The sequence below is a fragment of the Aythya fuligula genome, chromosome 6 (assembly GCF_009819795.1).
Source record: "Aythya fuligula isolate bAytFul2 chromosome 6, bAytFul2.pri, whole genome shotgun sequence".
NCBI lineage: Eukaryota > Metazoa > Chordata > Aves > Anseriformes > Anatidae > Aythya > Aythya fuligula.
The window spans coordinates 30,521,450-30,540,205 of record NC_045564.1 but is presented as its reverse complement, the minus strand read 5'-3'; the positions used below and the strand labels follow the sequence as shown (position 1 = coordinate 30,540,205).

Here is an 18,756-nt window from a genome sequence, read left to right as displayed (position 1 = left end):
GAAGAATTTACTGCCATCCCTGGAGAAAACTGGTTCTTCATTCTGTAAATATAAGATTGCTTTATTTCATTCTGCTTTCCATTACACGTTTTAAGAAAACATCACTGAGTTTCTTGATGGTTTGTTTGTGTTGTTTGCCATGTTCTTAAGACAAATGGAAAAAAAAAAAATCCTTAGATTTTAAATATATTCTGCTAAGATTAAAAACAAACCAAAACCAATATATATATATATGGTGGCTACAGCTACATGTAACACATGCAGGTAGTAACTATTGAGTTTCCAGTAAAAGTTCTGGTAGTCTCATCCCTAATGCATTGCGATTTCCTAGGACACATTCTCTTACAGGCATTCAACCAATGACAGAAATAAATCCTACTATGGATGAAAAGAATAAATGTTTCCAGTGCCTGGGCTCAGAAAAACTTTACCAAGTACAAACTGAAGACTCATTAGTTTTGATAAAGTTATATGAAAAAAAATATATGCACATTGAAGTGGTATTCTGAATCGTGGCCTTACCACAAATTGTAGTCTGATGTGATACCATTTTTCCATGTTTAACTTTACACAGAAGTATTAAAGGAAAACTGCTTTCTATAAAAGCACAGATTTTTTAAAAAATGATTTCTCATTTGCACACTGCAAAACGATGCCTGAAATGTATTTTAAATAGAACGTATTTCATCTATTTATTGGGTGGCTCTTCTGAAGCTATGAAAATGGAACCATTTGCTGACATATTAGCTCAACATATTGTCCTGGGTATGAATTTAGAAATATTCCCATTTTTTTCCACTTTTAACCCATATGACCTCTAATCTTTGAACTCCTTTGTGCTTAATTTGATAAAGTAATAAGAATAAAATAAAAGACCATCACCACCAACAATAATAACAAAGTGTCAGCAGAGCATATAGGATGTGTTGAAAAGGATTTGTTTCATCTATCTTTAGCCACCTAACACTCATGTAGGTACAAGCTGGTTGTCCAAGTGCCTGCCTATACTCAGTGCAAAGAGATCAGAAACTGAAGGGAACATTGCCTCTGAAACCCAGACAGGCACCATCAATGGGCTGAATTGCTTTCTAGAAATGTGCATCTTATTCCCCCAATGACATGCTAAATAGAAAAATGTCTTGTGTGATGCTAAGTGACAGGATTCCCACTACCAAAGAAGATGCCATTTGAATGTTTACACAGTCACTTTCATAATCCTCAGCTGTAAAAGTAAAGATACTAGAAAGCAGCAAATTTTAGAAGTATTTTAATAGCTTTTAAAGTATGTAAAGTATTTTAAAGAGCTTATAAATAAATAAAAATGACAATGTAGCAATGAGAAAACACTTTACTGCGAGGGTGACAAAGCACTGGCACAAGTTGCTCAGAGATGTTGTAGAGTCTCCTTCTCTGGAGATACTCTAAACCTGCCTGGATGCTATCCTGTGCAACATGCCCTAGGGGACCCTACTTGGCAGGAAATTGGACTAGATTATCTTGAGAGGTCCCTTCCAACCTCAACCATTCACTGATTTTGTGAATTGTACATTATACACACAGAAACAGCATTTATATCATACCTGTTTAGGAAGCCACAGGTCTGACTGCATTTCATATTTCTATAAGAGAAAAAATGGCTTTTATGAAATGGCCCAAAAATATTTCACACATTCAGCAAAAGGTCTTTAACTATTTCATTTATTTTTTCTCCTACTGTGTTACAATCTTCACATCTCTTCTTTGGCACTTACATAGAACTGAATGATAATTTAATTACAAAGTCAGCTGCTTTATTCTGGGTTTTTGGTAGAACACCACAGGGGACCTAAGAATGCCTTTTTCAATCCTTTTTGATTAGCTACCAAGAAGCTTTATGCATGCAGTCCTATTTGTTCTTTACCTCTAGGCATCATCTGACAACTGGATATATTTTAGGTTCTTCATCAACACTGGGCAAACAGCCAGCATAAAACTCAAAGTGCAAGACCTTTTCAAATCGCAATCCCCTGTTTTAATGGCTTGTAGTTCGGTGTCAGTGACGAGGAAAAAAATGATTTTTTTTGTTATTGGTCATGCTCATATTTCAAATCATGCAATCTTAAAAACAATAACATGTACATGTTGGAAAAAATGTAGAATGTATGTCAAATGTTGTAAATTGTCACAGTCACACAGAAGTAATGAACATTTATTAGCTATAGAAGCATCTGTACATACATGGCCTGAAAAATGAAAAAGCTGTGGCTACTATAACAACTGTTTTTATAAAGCATTTTTTTTGAATTGAGAACATGCAAAATGATTTTAAAGGGGTTTACAGTTGAAGAAAAAGTTTAGAAATGTTTAGAGTTGAAATCAAGTGGCATGATAGAAGGCTATAATTCCACATTATGGCCTTTACTTATCCGTTAATGAATTCAGAAACACCACCGTATCCTAGTGGATGCTGCATTAGCACAGCCCAGGGTTACAAACACAAGCCCTGTCTGAGCTGTGCTCACTGCACTGCTGGCCTTACTCACCCACCTCTAAGGCCTTTCTCTGCACTTTATTTCTTCTGGAGTGGAATTTCTCTATCCCTCTCTCTTATATTATGTCCTGGATTACAGCTCCCTGGATACCTACTTCAGATAAATCCAATTGACCTTGGAGCACATAAGGGTTTCCTTTCAGAAACAACTGCTCACAGTGATTCACTTAAATCATTTTCTTAAACTGACTTTCTTAAAAAGTAGATAAATAAATAAAGGACAGAAGACTCACAGGAACCATGCAGCAATCCAATCAACAAATATCCATGTTCACAACCTTAACGCATGGTCTGGGGACTAATGATCAGTTTCTGAGTCAGGAAAAGCAACCTGCATGTTGCAACAACATTGCATACAAGCAACAAGCTTAGAAATGATCCCTAACGCTTTAATACAATTTACTTCAGTGGCACACAGATAAGAGCCTTTTGACTCAGAGGCCAGACTTAGACCTACATTAATGACTCATAAGCATCTACACTTCCAAATTATACCCTCTACTTTGGAGCATCTGTTGTTACTGATATTAGCACAGATAGGCAATATTTCTACTTTTAGCTGGTTCAGGGAAGAGACCATGACTCAGAATGGGAAAGTGCCTTGCTGCATTCAAAATGCAAGAGTGACTGTGAAAATGGAGAGATGTACTGCAGGATTGTCAGATGTCAAAGTCTGGGACAAAGGATGTGATGAGGCTGAACTCTAACAGCAAAAAAAGTCTTTCAGCTTGGCTCTCAAAACTGAAATATCCCTGTTGCTTTTCCATTTTATTTTTTTCTAGTTATTTAATTCTGCTGTTGAATTTGCAGGAATTATCAACATTTACATGTTTTCCTTAAATGTATGTAAGTTGTGAGAGACAGAAAGATCTGAGATGAAACTCTATAAGGGAAGAAAGCAGAAATCAGGTGGCATGAAAATATCTGAAGGAAGACAAGCTTGCCACTGCACTAGCTATATTCATAGTACATGATGTTCAGCAACTGCAGTTTCCGATGAAGTTAATGAATGAACAGAGCTGAGTAGTTCTGAAAATGTCACTCAAAGTTGCTAATTGCATAAAATCATTTCACCAGATTTGGAATTTTCTCACATCTCTATTTCCTCTCTGTTGACTAATTACATTCAGCTTGCAACTATGGCATCTGCAAACTGATTTCCAAAAATCTTTTTCTGAACATGAAAACAAAATGCAAGAAGAAACTTTGAAAAGAAAGTTTGGGAAGAAACCTGACTTACCCTGCTGCAAGCCCCAGTTGTTGTTTCGCAGACTGTAAGGATAGAGATATTCTGAGGTCTGTTTAACCATCTGACCACAGCCTTAGTGTTGCTTACCCATTTCACCATGGTGATGTAATATTCTCTGAGTAAACAATGAAAACAAAATGTTCAGATCAATCCTATTTCAGATTAGACAGTAAAAAAGATACATAGTTCACCGAATACTGAAAAAAAAAATATGGATGTATTTGCACTGCATGACAGTATCAGCACCAAGGGGTGGAGATAAAAACAAAAAAAAAAGAAAATGAAAGAAAAAGACCACCATCTGTGTTCCTGGAGGCAATAAGCAGAAATGCTTAATCCTAGTATTCTGTTCCCATGGGATATTTGTACTCTGTTAGCACCTCCTTCTCAGACATTTGTGTAACATATGTCTGCAAACACACATAAGCTGTGTACTTGTTGGCCAACTTAAAAAGCAACACTGAATTCCAACAGAAAACAGTATTTTCAAAATTGCTTCAGAAAATACATATTTTTGCAAAAGAATATGGTCCAAAAAAAAAAAAAAAAGGTCTGTAATGGACAGATGAGATCACTTTAAAATGTCATGATATAAAATAACAAGTATTTTATTATGAGACCTCCACAGAAAACAAAGTCTCACTAAATATCCATGCGTGTCAGCTTCCATTTTATCAAACTGTTCATAATATTGAACAAATTGTCCCTCCAGGCCTGTGGTAAAGCAAGGGAGATTTCCTAGGTAGGGGCTAATGGTATGAAGTATCTGCCTCCTTCCCCCTCTGCAGTCACACGACATAAGGCCGGTGACACTGCGTACAGAAGCCTGAAGACAGCCAAAATGATATGTTCAAAACAGATATTTTCATGTATTTTAAGAACTGCCTTTCTCTCCCTGTACTTCAGTACCACTGACAGCATCCACAAGGTAAACAGCATCCACTGACCCCAGTGCCTGAATTATCCCAGAACCAAATTTTACAAAACAGAGCCTGAGCTGTTCCATTCAAAAAAGTCTGCAAGGAGGGAAGGAAACAGGAGATTTAATCATTCAGAATGCAGCTGATATAGTAATTAATTGTCTAAATCAAACCATAACATCATCTTCCATCACTTACATAAACTCCATGATCACTGAAGTGAAAGCAAAAGATCATTTAAAAAATCTTTTTCTTTTTTTTTTTTTTTCTCCCCTCTCATCAACTGTGCATACAAATGTGTTCAAATGTCAATAAATTCGGACTTCGTTTATCAGGAGTGTAGTACGGTGTATATATATATATGTAACAAAACACATCCTACTGAAATTAAATACTGCCTCCAGGTAATATTCCTTTATAATTCACAAATTTCCACTTAACTTGTTTCATAAACACAGTGTGCGTACACATACAAAGCAGTGGTGTTGTTGCCCATCAGTAGATATAACCTTGTTAAACTCTGTAGCAAAAAATCGTATGTTTTATTAGACTGACTGCTACAGTTGAATAGAAACAGAGAAGCCTTCAGGACAAAACCTATCTTAGTTCTGAGGAAGCTGCTATCTGTCTGTATCTCCAAACTTATTAGGTTGTTTTCAACTAATCTATTGTTCTAGTAATGAAAATAAGCTCTCTCTCTCTTTCCCTCCAGGCCCAAATACACAAATGGACAGGGATTACCAGATCTAGATCCTCTGCATTTGTACATATACAAAGTTTCTTCACAACATCACTTTAAAGAGACTATGCTTTCAGGACAAAGGACTGAAGCAAATCATGAAATAAAAACTACACTAGATCCTCAGTCTGAAACCATTTAACTAGGTGCTTTACAGTACTTTGCACGTTCAAAGCACAACTTCCATTCCTCTTCAGGAGCATATCTCAAGTCAGACTGATCAGTCAGTAATGATGGAGGTTGTACAGGACTCACTTTATTGCAAGTTGGGTTTAATCAGGCGATGCATAAAAACAAGAGCTTCAAAACTCCTTGACCAGACTGAGAGATATTCCTATTTTATAAACAGATATAAAATTCCACATTTTATATCTAAATCTGTTGCTTGGCTTCAAATTAGCCTAAGGCAGTCAGATAAGACAAGCAATCTAAAGAAAAGACAGCTTTCCCTTAGGAAACAGGAACATAGAATGTATACAGCCACTGCAACAGGAGGAGCTGGAACATCTCACAAGTGCCATGGAGGTGCTGCAGCACCAAGACAGGTGACCTCTTGGGGCCTGAAGGGAATGGAGTTTATTCAGTGAGAGAAAAATCTCCAACTGTAGCTGCTAAGAAAGCAAATGCTTTTCCTTACCGTATGACAATTAAAATTTTTTTGAAGACTCGTAACGTGGTGAAATCTGGACTCATTTTTCAGAACTGATAAAAAGCATGTTAGATATCAAAAGTGTTTATCAGCATTTGCCAAAATTGAAGTCCCAATTATTTTATTTTTTTTTTAATCATTTTTCTTATACAATGTTTTTCATTTATTTTTATTATCTCAACTGAGATAATCACAGTTCTAGGGAGATAGCTGAGCAGTTTGCTAAAACATTTAGCATCACTCAAGAGTGCTCAACATGTGTTGTTTCACTTGTAAGTGGTGGGTCTTGTTCTGCCTCATGTACAGAGCTTGCATTTCTTTCCACTGAACAGGAAATGGAATAATCAATAAATACCTTGGCACTGCATGGGAAAGCTTCAATAAAAAAAGCCTGTGAATATACTTTTATCTTGCAGCCTTTGGCTGAATATATTAGAGCCATTTGCTAAAAGGTATGGTAGTGAATTAATCCTTTACATTAACCTTGTGAGGTAGGTATTGTTATTGCTACGGAAGAAAGGAGGGAAAAAATTTTGAAAGAAGTGACTAGACAGCATATCTAAGAAAAACTGAAAACAAAACCCTGTTTTGTTTTGTTTTGTTTTTTTTTAATAACAAATTGCCCCATTCCATCTTTCCCACCTGAAGTCAGAATCAAATAAGCTTTCTTTTCAATAGCAAGGCTGGCAGAAATATAAAAACCTTTAGGGATTCATAAGCTGATTTCTATTAGAAGTACATAAATACACAAATAATTTTGTAGATTTAGAAATGCATAAATACAGAAAAAAAAAAAAAGAAAAAAACAGTGAGGGTTGGAAGACTGTTATTTATGTAAGCCCAATTTATTAAGTGTATAAAATTTCATTATAAAATATTAATTAAAAATCAATTAAAATATTCGAAATTTGTCATACAAAATCCAAAGGGTCTGACTGTATATTACAGTCTCTTTCAAAATGGAATATATGGAATCAGAATCATCCACCATATTTTTAGGCTTTGAAACTTTACTGGAAAAAATAATAAAAAGGACTAACTTAATTTCTTAAAGTGCCTTTTAAAATGTCATGGTCAGCAGTGTCAGGGAATACTGCAGAGCCAATGCAGTTTGCTCACAGAGGCTGAGAACAGAGAGAGTAAACAGTGGATGACCTCCACACTGAGACTTTTGAGAGCCAATGCACAGTTCTAGCAGAGAAATCTTCTCATCATGTGTGGAGGCACAGTTGTAATCCAGTAAATCAACTACCTTCTTTAATGTGGTATTTCATGTTTTCTCTGTATTAGTGATTTACACTTTGTAAAAAGAAACATATTTTTCTTCTCAATGGGTCTAAAATCTAGCATGGGGTTTGAAAAATCATCCTATATAATTTCTTAATATCATATTATCAACCTTTTATCTAAATATCATCAGTTACTAAGATTCTTCAGGTGTCCTAAATTACAGTGGTTTGAACTGACCTCTTGCACACCAGAGTGTTTTTTTTTCAAGATTTGTTGCAGAAAGTATTATCTGTCCAACTGGAACTTCAGGAGCTAGTGGTGTATGAAGACACACAAATTTCACTTCATTTCTATATTGGCTTTCTAGCACTAATGCAGTACAAAATCATGTTTGCTACTGAAGAAAACATAACATAATTGTACACATGGAATAGAAATACCAGAGGGATAACTGAAATTGCACAGAATACAACCATATGTTAAAAGAAAGGCTGACAACCTTTTTGTGATATTATAAGTGCACAGTTGAATAAATTTCTCCACAAAATAAAACTTAAAGGAATAAATTTAAAATTTTGCCACAGTTTGGACAGATCTGTTACTTTTTAAGGTTTTAAATAACAGAAGCCCCCATTTGTGTTGTTTCTCTGAGTTGTAGTATAACTGCCCCACAATAGCAGTTGGTGGTGATTCGTGCATTATGTGTTTCCAAAATGTGTCTACCCTGAAAGATCCACAAAGCTAATAATGATAGTGTTCTCTTCCATTTGATTCTGAAAAGCTCCTATTGCTTACTTCCTAATGACTCTACAATGAAGTTATTAGAAAGGCAGTGAGGGAGAAAAAAAGAAAAAAAGAAAAAAAAAAAAAAAAAAGACCACTGAAAGCAGTTACTATTTTCATTTAAAAAGCTAATACTTCAAAAAAATTCTCCCAACCATTATGGAGTCCAAAGATTTCCACTTTAGAAAGGTCTCTTCAAAGGTCACTCCTCATACTGGCATACATGTATATGCTGTGATGACCTGATGGAGGTCACTTGTGATCAAGAGTTACTCAAATCCAGAGCCAAAATGCAAAACTGGCAGTATAATAATAGCTTGCACCTATTTTTCTAAATTTTATAGAACAGGAATTATACCTAGATTGCTAAAATGAAGATGCAACTCATTTTTTCCAGGTTTAAATAGTTTTACTGAGCCTTCTGACAAAGCAGCTATCCTGAAATTTAAAGGAGCATATCAGAGAGAGCAGAGAATATGAGTATTATTTAAATTAAACTGCTGCAATACCTTTATCAAGGACTCAAAACTCTGGTGAAGATGCCCTTTCAGGCTCACACCAGAAATTCCACAAACTGAGATAGTGTTCAATTTCAAGATGCAAAAAAGGTTTTAAGATATCAATATTAATTTTACTTTTTTAATTTTTTTAATTAATTTTTACTTTTTTTTTTTTTTTTAATTTTACTTTTATTTTCAATGCGTTAGAGAGCAAGAATGAATCTGAAAAATGTAAAGTGAAACCATAATATTTTCAAGATTATTTTTTCCTTGGGGATTTACATACTGCTTTCTCATTTCACTTCATATCTTCTGACATTTAAAGTACCATTTTAATGCTGTTTAAGAGAGTGAAGAGGCTAACCTTGGTAGCAGAGAATCTCTTTCAAATCTTATATTAGCACTTTAATTAATGAGGTGTTAGCAAACAGCAGGAGATTTTATTCTGCAGCAGTAGTGCGTCAACAGAAAGAAAATACTTCAAAATGCACAGTGCACTCAAAATAGTTCCTTTTACTAGCACAATCAGTAAGCATTCTAGCTGACATAAATAATTGCAAGACATAATTCACTACTGTATTATTCCTGCACTGTTTGGATGCCTCAGTTTGTGCAGAAGAAAACTAAACCACCTTAAAATTGGTGGTTTTTTTTTTTTTTTTTTTTTTTTTTTTTTTAGGAACTACAAGAACAACAACATACAGAATTGTGGGTTTTTTGTTGTTGTTGTTCTGTTGTTTTTTTTTGTTTTTAGCTAGCGTTGACGACTCATTTTCATGATGGACTATCTTTCTTATTTCTTTTTCTTCTCCACCTGAAAATGCCCCAATGCCCGGAGAGAAGAGAGGAAGTGGTACTTCTCCTGCCCTTAGATCTCAGCTGTACCTGGACTGTAGCACCTCTTGGATTATTACTATTGTATAACAGGTTAGGGCTAGAAGATCATTAGCATGTGCACTGAAACCACTATGGGAATTTCATCAAGATGTTTGCAATTGTACAAACTGGAATGTGCTTAAGGGAAAGGATGAAAATTTTTGCCCTTAAAGAAAAGTTTCAAGGGATCTCAAATGAGGACAGGTAACCAGGAGCTCAGTTTGAGATAGTTACTTTAGCAGGAGAGTTACCATTTACAGACAGACCTCTTTATAAGTGCTCTGAAGCTCAGTTTCTTCTGATGACCCTACTATCAAGCACAGGCATAGCATAAGCTTTCTTATAGTCTACCTGGTGGCATTGCATCTCACCCTCTACCACCTCCCTGCATCCGTCAGTTGTAGGGTGAAACTAAACTTTCCATAATTTACCAGACTTTAAAATTTCAGAATATTCCTCTCTAAATGACAGAACATCCTGATTATGTGTTCTGTGGTACAATTCTACATTCTGCAATTCCACTTCACAAACTGAAAGCAACAAGATGTCATGCAGCAAGTAAAGGCAAATGCCATAACAAGCTCAGAACCAGGGCAGCATTCAGAGCCTTTGGCAATATCTTCAGATTCCTAATTTCATATATTTCAAGAGAATTTAAGCTTCAACATCAGAAGTGAGCAAATCCTAGGTCCCTGAGTTTTCTAAGAGGAGCATCAATCCAATACATTTGTATTTTATTTCACCATCATTACGTCCAGTCACGAGAACAGAGATCAAGTGTATTTCAGGTAAGTGTTGTGCTGAAGTAAAAAGGCAACAATTAGCCTGAGTCACGTTAAATCAAACCCAAATTCCCCTAAACAATGAAATTAAATACCTTGATTTAAAGCTGTCAGGTGGCATCAGTTCCAGTGTATGTGCTGGTCCGTAAAGATTAACTACAAAGAGCTTGACTGTTGGGTTTGTTTGACCTGCCTTTGAAAAGAATAAATAAAAATAGGAGCTTTAGTGGCACTGAATCAGTGACAGCTAAATAGGTTCAGTCATTAACATAATAAAGTATGTTTACAATAAAGAGAAAGCTCTGAAAATAAAAAATCACAGCCATACAAATTACATAAATAAAAATGTGAAGTATTAATTGCATCGTTCTCTCACTGCCCTTTTACTTCGACAGATCTTCTGACCTTCTGGTGAAGAGCAAGGGAACAATGCTGAAAGTAGTTTGACCCAGTTCTTTAAAGTCAGCTGCAAGAATAGCCAGCTCCTAAAAGAGCAGTCAGAGCCAGCCTGCAGCAAAGCCTTTTCCAACCCCTATTGCTCTTTTTCCAAAAGGCTACTCTACTTCCATTTGAGATAACATCCCTCCTCTTCCTCCATCTCTTTCATTATCAGTTTCCCCAGGACTTCCTTCCCTGGCTTGTTGAGAAGAAAATCTCTGGTTTTGGTACTGTTCAGGACCCTGTTGTTTTGGCAAGCTAGCTCTAAGAGAAACAAAACACTTGTTGCTAAAGGAGAATAAAATGGCAGTTTGATATATATCCACCAGGAAGAGCCTGATAAATCCTGAGGATCTATAGGAAGCCAGGACTCATCCTTCTCCCAGTAACACAGATTGTTACTAAGCAGTTCTTGAGATGAAGAGAAAGGACTGGCGACAGAAACCAAGGCACTGCAGGGCTGGTAAGAATATACTGCTAGTCCTACATCTGCCACTCAAGCCTCTTTTTTGCGTAAGACAGAGGAGTCACACAACTACGTTGTCTCTTTGGGATATGGGGGAATGACAAGTGTGTGCTTCAATGGAAACAAGTTGTTAATATTGAAAGGGAAGGTAATCATATTTAATCATAATAACCTACAAAGGTGTGTATCATACTCTTCACAGAGATATTTAGAAATGCAAGAGTGCCTGGTTGAAATATACCCACATGTTTCCTTCAGAAAGTGGACTTTTCTCAAAATGTACATGGTCTGAATGCTGTGTATACTTATTTCTGAGTGGTATGGGAGAGAAGAAAGTGGCATATGTGTATTTTTTCTAGTGCTTAGAAAAAATTAGAAAATGGATTTAACTAGACTCCTGGACTTTCATCCATAAAAACTTTAAAATTTGCCCGAAAGAAACATGGTCTTTCAAAGCCATCCTCCACATGAAAGCAGCTTATACAGATGCAAAGCTGTGGAAGAAAACCACTGACTGATCAAGTCCTTCCTACACAACTGCTACCTCCTTGTATCATTTGAACTGTACATTGTTTGTACATCTCCTGTATGAGTATGAGTGGGCATGACCAGATCCTGGGCATGAAACACTGAAGCCTGGTCCAGCTGTGGAACTGGGTGGCTGTGGCATGGGACTGCCCATCAGAGGTCCACTCAGCACCACCCTTTGCAGCATGCAATGGACTCAAGCAGCTGAAGGTAGTTGTCCTACCCGACAACTCTCAGATTCACACTTCTCCCTCTACAACGAACGGCCTCTCAGCAATCTAAATTGCATAGACATTGTGTTATAATAATAATAATAACAACAACAACAATAATAATAAATTGTTCAGAAGTGAAAGACCTCTAAACTGAAACCCTACTTTGTTCTGGTGTATGCAGATTATACAAAATATAAACTTCCTTTCTCATTATTTATTTTTTTTTTTTTAAGAACACAGTCTGGGTATTTGGACTTGTACACACAGCTACGTATTTCAGTACTCACAAACACATATGGGTTTCATTTTATTTTTTAATCATAGTTATCTCTGATGGTTTTGTTTTATAATAAAGACCTAACTTTTTTCATCTATGTAGCTCTACCACAAAATTCATTGCCAATTAATGGTGTTTAATGTGTAGCTAGATTGGCATTAAATTGAGACATTAAATAATGTTTTTTTCATTAATGAGATTACTGAGATAGTAGTGTATCACTTTTATGCTGAATTGCTAATGAAATGCAATTTCTCATTTCTTGTTTACAAAGCTCATTTTTTAAAATATTCCTTCCTTTTTTCTTTTTTCTGTCACTCAAGGCTTTTATCTATGAAACCATGTCAACTACCTCTGCAAACACCATTAGTTCTTTATTTCAGAGTATTATTTCAGAGCACACATTATATTTATACATGCTATTTTTTCATAATACCTGCTACAGTCTAACTTTCCACTCCTTAAGAACAAAGGTTCATCTCCAAAATGTGGTAGCAGAATAGGGTAACAATAATATTATGTAAATTCCTCAATGAACTTTCCTTGAAATGTCAAAGGAAACTTTGACACACACAGACCTACATATACCATCAGAAAGGTACTCAGGCACTCTGAAATTGCATGCAAAATATGGACAAACCGGTAAATTGGAAGATAATATCAACATTGGTACTTAACACAGAAATGATGGTTAGGGAAGCAGCTGATCAGGAAATCCCCAGAAAATGAGAAGCAATTTCCCTGCCTGAGCTCTTCTGTCTTTTCCCAACACAAATCAAAAAATCTTTCCCTAATTGTTCTGAAACTCAGTGATGGGTTTTTCATTTTTGTTTGTTTTAATTTGATGGCCAGAAAAAAAAAAATGTTATTGTGGCTTATTTTATCCAAAGCCACTCTTTTGCATTTATTAATAGTAGCATAATTTAGTGAGATCTATATAACTGCAGCAGAATTTGTGCTGTACTTTGCACACAGTGTGTGACTCCAATGCAGTTGTGACAGTATTTATTTTTCTGTGCAGTTCTTCAAACATTTTACTCTTCTCTCAGAAGTGGTGCATTGATTTTACCATGCATCAGTGATGAAATTGCTATGAATCAGTCTGTCTGCTGCTTCCTTACCCAATAGTTTCTTTACAGCAAAAGGTGTTACAAGCCTACTGGAAAAAAAAACATAATTAATATTTCCTGAAAACCAATTCAGCTTCTGTTATTCTCTAGAAATACTCCTTTTGTATGGTTGAATACTATCACAGAACAAAAAACAGGAGGTGGGAGCTGCACTCACTCATCTTACCTTAGGGTATGGATACTGCTTTCCTTTTGGATATAGGCCTCCAGTAAACCGGGGAATAACCATGTTTGGCACCAGAGAGTCATTTATGGTCAAGAATGCTAGTCTTTCACCATCTGGAGACCACCAGTGGGCAATATGAGAATGAAGAAGTTCCTCTGCAAAAACAGATCTCCTTAGGGTCCATAACAATAACTACCACAAAGTTCCCAGCTCATTCAGTTACCATTGATTCCTTCTTTCTCTGCCTAGTTCAAATGTATCTGTTGCAATTTCAGCAGTTTCACATTGTCCTGGATGAATGTTTGGATAACAAGGCATATCAAAATACCAAATTTCAACCACCTTACTCAAATTAATACTTTAATTGACATCAATGTAAACATGAAAGATGACTAACTGTTGTAACTGAAATTTTATTATACCTGATTTCTCTGAGCTGTGGCAGCTGGGTACCTTCATATCTTCTCATCCTGTATTTATGTAATAACTTTTGAAGTGCAATAGTTTGTCTTTTTGGCTCAGTTTTAATTCTTAGACAGTTCAATATTTTTGGTATTTTTGCAATATAACTTTTTGAAAATCAAAAATCTCCTTTTTTTTAATAAAAAAATCCAACTTGTATTTGATTGCCAAATTAAAATCCTTCTTTAAAATGCCATGCAGCATTTTCTTACATTTATTGCCATTGTATTTCATATTAAAGAAAAACAAAAGAGAAACAGCCATAGAATCAGCACCCAAACTCCTGGGATTCTAATACAGCATCTCCCAACCAACACCAAATCACCCTGTGCAGGTCTTCTGTCTTCCGTTTGTGAAAAGACTTGGATATTTTTGCAATGTATTTGATATTTTAACCTTTTTTTTTTTTTTTTTTTTTTTTTTTTTAGCATTTTGTATTCAGATTTTAAGAATTTGTCTGGAAAGCTAATTGAGAATAACATACTAACCAGATCAGAGGCCTGGATCCATACCTACAAAAAATACTTAAAATGTTAAAATGTCAGTAGAGACTCTCCAAGATGCAAATCAGATCCTGAAAGGTTTGAAGTGTCTGAATGGGTTGAAGTATCTAGGGTTAGCTGTAATTAAGCTGGGACCTATCTTCAAAGCCATACATTCTGGGTCATGCTTCTCTGCTCCCTGACTCAATAGGTAAAGCCCTTTACACAGAAAACCAGCAGAGAATGAATTGTGAATATCAGCAAGCTTGTGGCCTTGCTGAAAATCAGCCAGGTATGAGACCTACATATCACTAACTATGTTCACAGGTAAAAATGAACCCAAGTACATGTGAAGAGGTCTATGCTATGTCCAGCAGGAAAGAAAGAACACCACCAATTCTGATTCTATGCTATGATTCTTCTGTGTCTTCTTCTTTTGTTCATACTGTTGTTCATACAAGCAACAAACTGAGTCCTTCCCCTCCTTACCTGTGTTACAAACCCAGAATAGCTCCAAAGCTATGAATGGAGTTATTCTAGATAAGAAAAACATTCAGGTGTTTAGTTTTACTTGACTAGCTCTATTTGGAATGCCAGACACACTGAAGTCAGTAGTAAAAACCCACTGTTTTCAACACATTGAGATTTCATTACTAAAACATTTTTTCATACTTCCTAGTATTCATAATTTTATTCATTTATTCAAAAATAAATTCCTCCTTCTCATAAAATATTGTTATATGCAAAACACCAGTTGATACAAAGAATGAACAGATACAAAGGCAATCTTGCAAGAAAGTGAAAAGTCAAAGAAGCAAAAGCAACCTTAGAAAGCATTTTCTGGAATGAATGGATTTGTGCTGTAGTGTCTGCACAAGAACCTCTCATCTGTTTTAATAAACATTAAATATTTGTCCATCTTACCTTCATATAACCAGTCTGCAATTCCATTAAAAATAATTCCTTCTTTTCCCGAAGATGTCAGGCGCAATGAGCTACTCTTTACATCAGGCTGATAGTAGATGTTATTTTCAAAAATATAAATCTGGATGAGGTAAGAGGCATGTAGAGAAAAAAAAGAACATTTTGGTAGATATAAATTAATGTTCAGCAAGCAATATGCAATTTCTTCAGGCTCAGAACAGACTACAGAATAATTCATCATGAGCTTCCTCTGACTCTGACTTTGTATTTTTTTTTATTATCAATTTGGACAAACTAAGCAAACTTTTAATAGTTATGCCAGGCCAAATTCTTCCTTTGAAATTATTTTCCCAGTTAAGATGTTTTTATTAACTTTAAGAAACATTATTACATTCCTCAGAATCATACAGGAGGCAAGTTTTATAACAGTTGAATAAAAATTTTCCATTAATTCTAATTTATCTAATAAAATCTTCTGTCTTTCTAGCCATGAAATTAGACACAGTTCAGCAAGTAGATGCAGCACAGTACATACATCATAAATGTTAAGTTGCACCAGATCACGGTGTGGAAACTTACTGAAAAAATCAAAAGTAAATTGCACACTGCTGTTAACTTCTCTCAACTTCCTGACACAACTTCTGATTGTGATACACAAATGTTTTACTTCAATTGTGCTACAAAAATGCACTTTACTTTGAAGTGCAGACTTCTCTTTTTCCTTCAAGTGACAGAACAGATGTCTTTTCCTCTGAAACATCCACTGATATTTCTCAGCCTTGTCTCTCACCTCTTTCTCAGCCTTCCCCTACTAACGTGGGTTTCAAATTTACTCATTTTTTGAGACTAAGCTCTAAGCTCCACAATGAATTGAAATAAGAGAAATATAAAGAGAAGGTATGACTAGGAAGGAATATAAGGATGACAAAAAAAGTCAATGATTTTCTCAAAACTAATAATGCAGTGATGAAGGATGGTTTATTACATGGTAATTCTGCACACTCAGGTGAATTGCACACTCAGCTGTATCACCACCTTTCTACTATCAGCTAGCAAACCTTTTGATTCCTCAGTTTCCTGATTTTGTGAGTGTTGCCAAGGCTTATGACTAGATTCTTCTTTCAGCTATAACCACATCAGGGCTGCTTTTTTTTTTTATATACTGTGAAATTGCAATGGCCACAAATGCAGAGCTTAATCATAGCCAACCTAATACCCATATTACACACCAAACCTGATTCACGCTTAGAAAATTCAGCTAGCAGCACAAGAGAAACAACACATAGTACAAAATTCTTGTACCATGATTTCATGAACGTATGCTGACATATGGAATCTCAGGGACAGCTAATATTAAGTAAACTTACTTACACCAAAGAAATTTTAAAAGCCTAGTCATTTATTATCCTCTCATACTTCAATGATAAATGACTTATGGGAAAACACTAACCAGAGAATTAAGTATTATTATCGTTATTACTGCTACTCTCTCCTCTTCTAAATTACCACCTGAAATAGATTTCCATTTGAGTCCCCAAACTAATGGCATTTCTTGATATTCAATAGTAGCCACTTCATGATTCCTGGCATACGGACAGAAAGCTGATTTTTTTTTCATCCCATGAGCAATGCAATGATTTTCAAGATTCCTGTGAATCAAGGGTGACTTGGGATGATTTTTTGTCAGAAATTCAAAACTCTGCAGTGAGTTCAAAACCAAAGTAAAAATAGTTGACATATGATGCCGCATTATTGCCAAGAGAAAACAAGGATTAGAGAACTCTGGAAATAACAGACTTCCGTAATAATATTGACAAATACTTCTTGTCATTGTATATTTCCACAGTAAAAATATTTTGTTTTGTTTTCCTGAGATAAAAGGAACAAATACAAGTAATAACAAGGCATGATTAATTGCTTAGCCCCTGAAAATAAAATAATTTAGCCAAGCACCTGCTATTTAAGTGAACTAAAAATATTCATATCAGACTAAATTACAGGTAGTGTGGGTAATAGAAACCACTATACTGCCCACTGCTCAGTAAGGAGTGATTTCTTACAGTTCACTATCTCTTCTTATATAAGCAATTATTTTCAGAAGATTACAAAAAAGCTGACCTGATCAAATGATTCTATTTTATTTCAGCTTCTTTAACTAGTGAGCTCAATATAATCAATTTTTGAAGCTCAGAATTATAATTCTTTATTAAAATAATAAAATTATCTTAAAAAAAATCTTAAAAAAAAAAAAAATGAAATCCTCGCCCCCCCCCCCCCCCCCCCCCTTTTCAGGCCATTTATATTTTTAGTGGTGAACATACCTGTAGCATCTAGTCTCTGCATTGAAAAACTTTCATTTAAAGCCATCATTGTCAGTCAAAGTACAGAATTAAGAACTACTTGCTTTATGACTGAACCATGTAAAGGTTTTAATCCTGTTATTGCTAGTTAGCAGGCATTGCTAATTACATTTGAAACATTTCATGATTGCCAGCTTCCTCGTCTTTATTTCGCACTCATTTCATAAAATGACTCTGTCTCCATCCCAAACCAATTCTCAGCCACTCTTTGAATATCCCCATAATCCTCTTAGTCAACTCTGTCACCCAAAATTTCCCATCTCTCCCCATCACTTGTAGAACATGTTCCTTTAATTTTGAAAGCTAGCCCAAAGAACTTTTTTTTTTTTTTTTCTTAAACATATGGATTAGAACATTTTAAAGTTCTTCAGAAACTCCAAAGCCCTCCAGCAGTTCTCTCCCTAGCAATCCTCAAGCTCATGGATTACTTGCATTTTACATTAAAAATGATGAATTTATATTCCCTTTGCAAAACATTTTATGAAATACAACTTCTACATAACTAAACATCATGTAAATCCATATCAATGATTTAGGGTTGGTGCACTGGAAAGTATAATTCTGCACTGCCTGCAGCATTTTGAAAGATCCATATGCCCATGCTTGAGGCTGTAAAAACATCTTAGAAAGACTCACCATTATGGGTAGTCAATCTCACCTGTAATTTGAGTATTTGTTATATTTCAGGAGGTGCCCTTTTCCACCTAAGCCTACAAATTGTACAACTTGTACTGGTAGGAATGGCTGCATTCGCATAGCCTACAAAAGCACTGACTAACCCCTGAAGTCAGGCCTGGATTTGCCTCCATTCCTGACCATGTCAAAGCACTAAATAATTACATCTGTAATTATTTATGTCCTTTACCACTTGGAAGTAAGGACTCAGACTTAAATTGTCAGTTTGTGCTAGTACAGCAAAACAGGCAGTGGAGTTGTAATAGGAGTGACAACATTACAGCGAAGAATACTAGTAGTGGCCTGCAAGGCTCTTTGCTTTGCTGTCTGCAAATTCAAGCTATGGATTCATTAAGAACAAACACTGAAGACGTT

General features: G+C 35.5%; 1 protein-coding gene across 2 annotated transcripts in view; it reads right to left on the bottom strand.

Moving 5' to 3' along the window:
• Window positions 1-18,756, bottom strand: part of DPP10 (dipeptidyl peptidase like 10) — a 487,552-nt gene that overhangs the window by 32,996 nt on the left and 435,800 nt on the right. For both annotated transcript variants that reach the window (XM_032189693.1, XM_032189692.1), the window contains exons 8-13: window positions 15,347-15,467; window positions 13,479-13,633; window positions 10,354-10,451; window positions 3,771-3,894; window positions 1,581-1,619; window positions 1-42 (exon numbers count right to left, since the gene is read on the bottom strand). The exon at window positions 1-42 is cut by the window's left edge and continues 66 nt beyond it. In XM_032189693.1, the coding sequence (XP_032045584.1) occupies window positions 1-42; window positions 1,581-1,619; window positions 3,771-3,894; window positions 10,354-10,451; window positions 13,479-13,633; window positions 15,347-15,467 (579 nt within the window). The remainder of the gene's footprint in view (window positions 43-1,580; window positions 1,620-3,770; window positions 3,895-10,353; window positions 10,452-13,478; window positions 13,634-15,346; window positions 15,468-18,756) is intronic.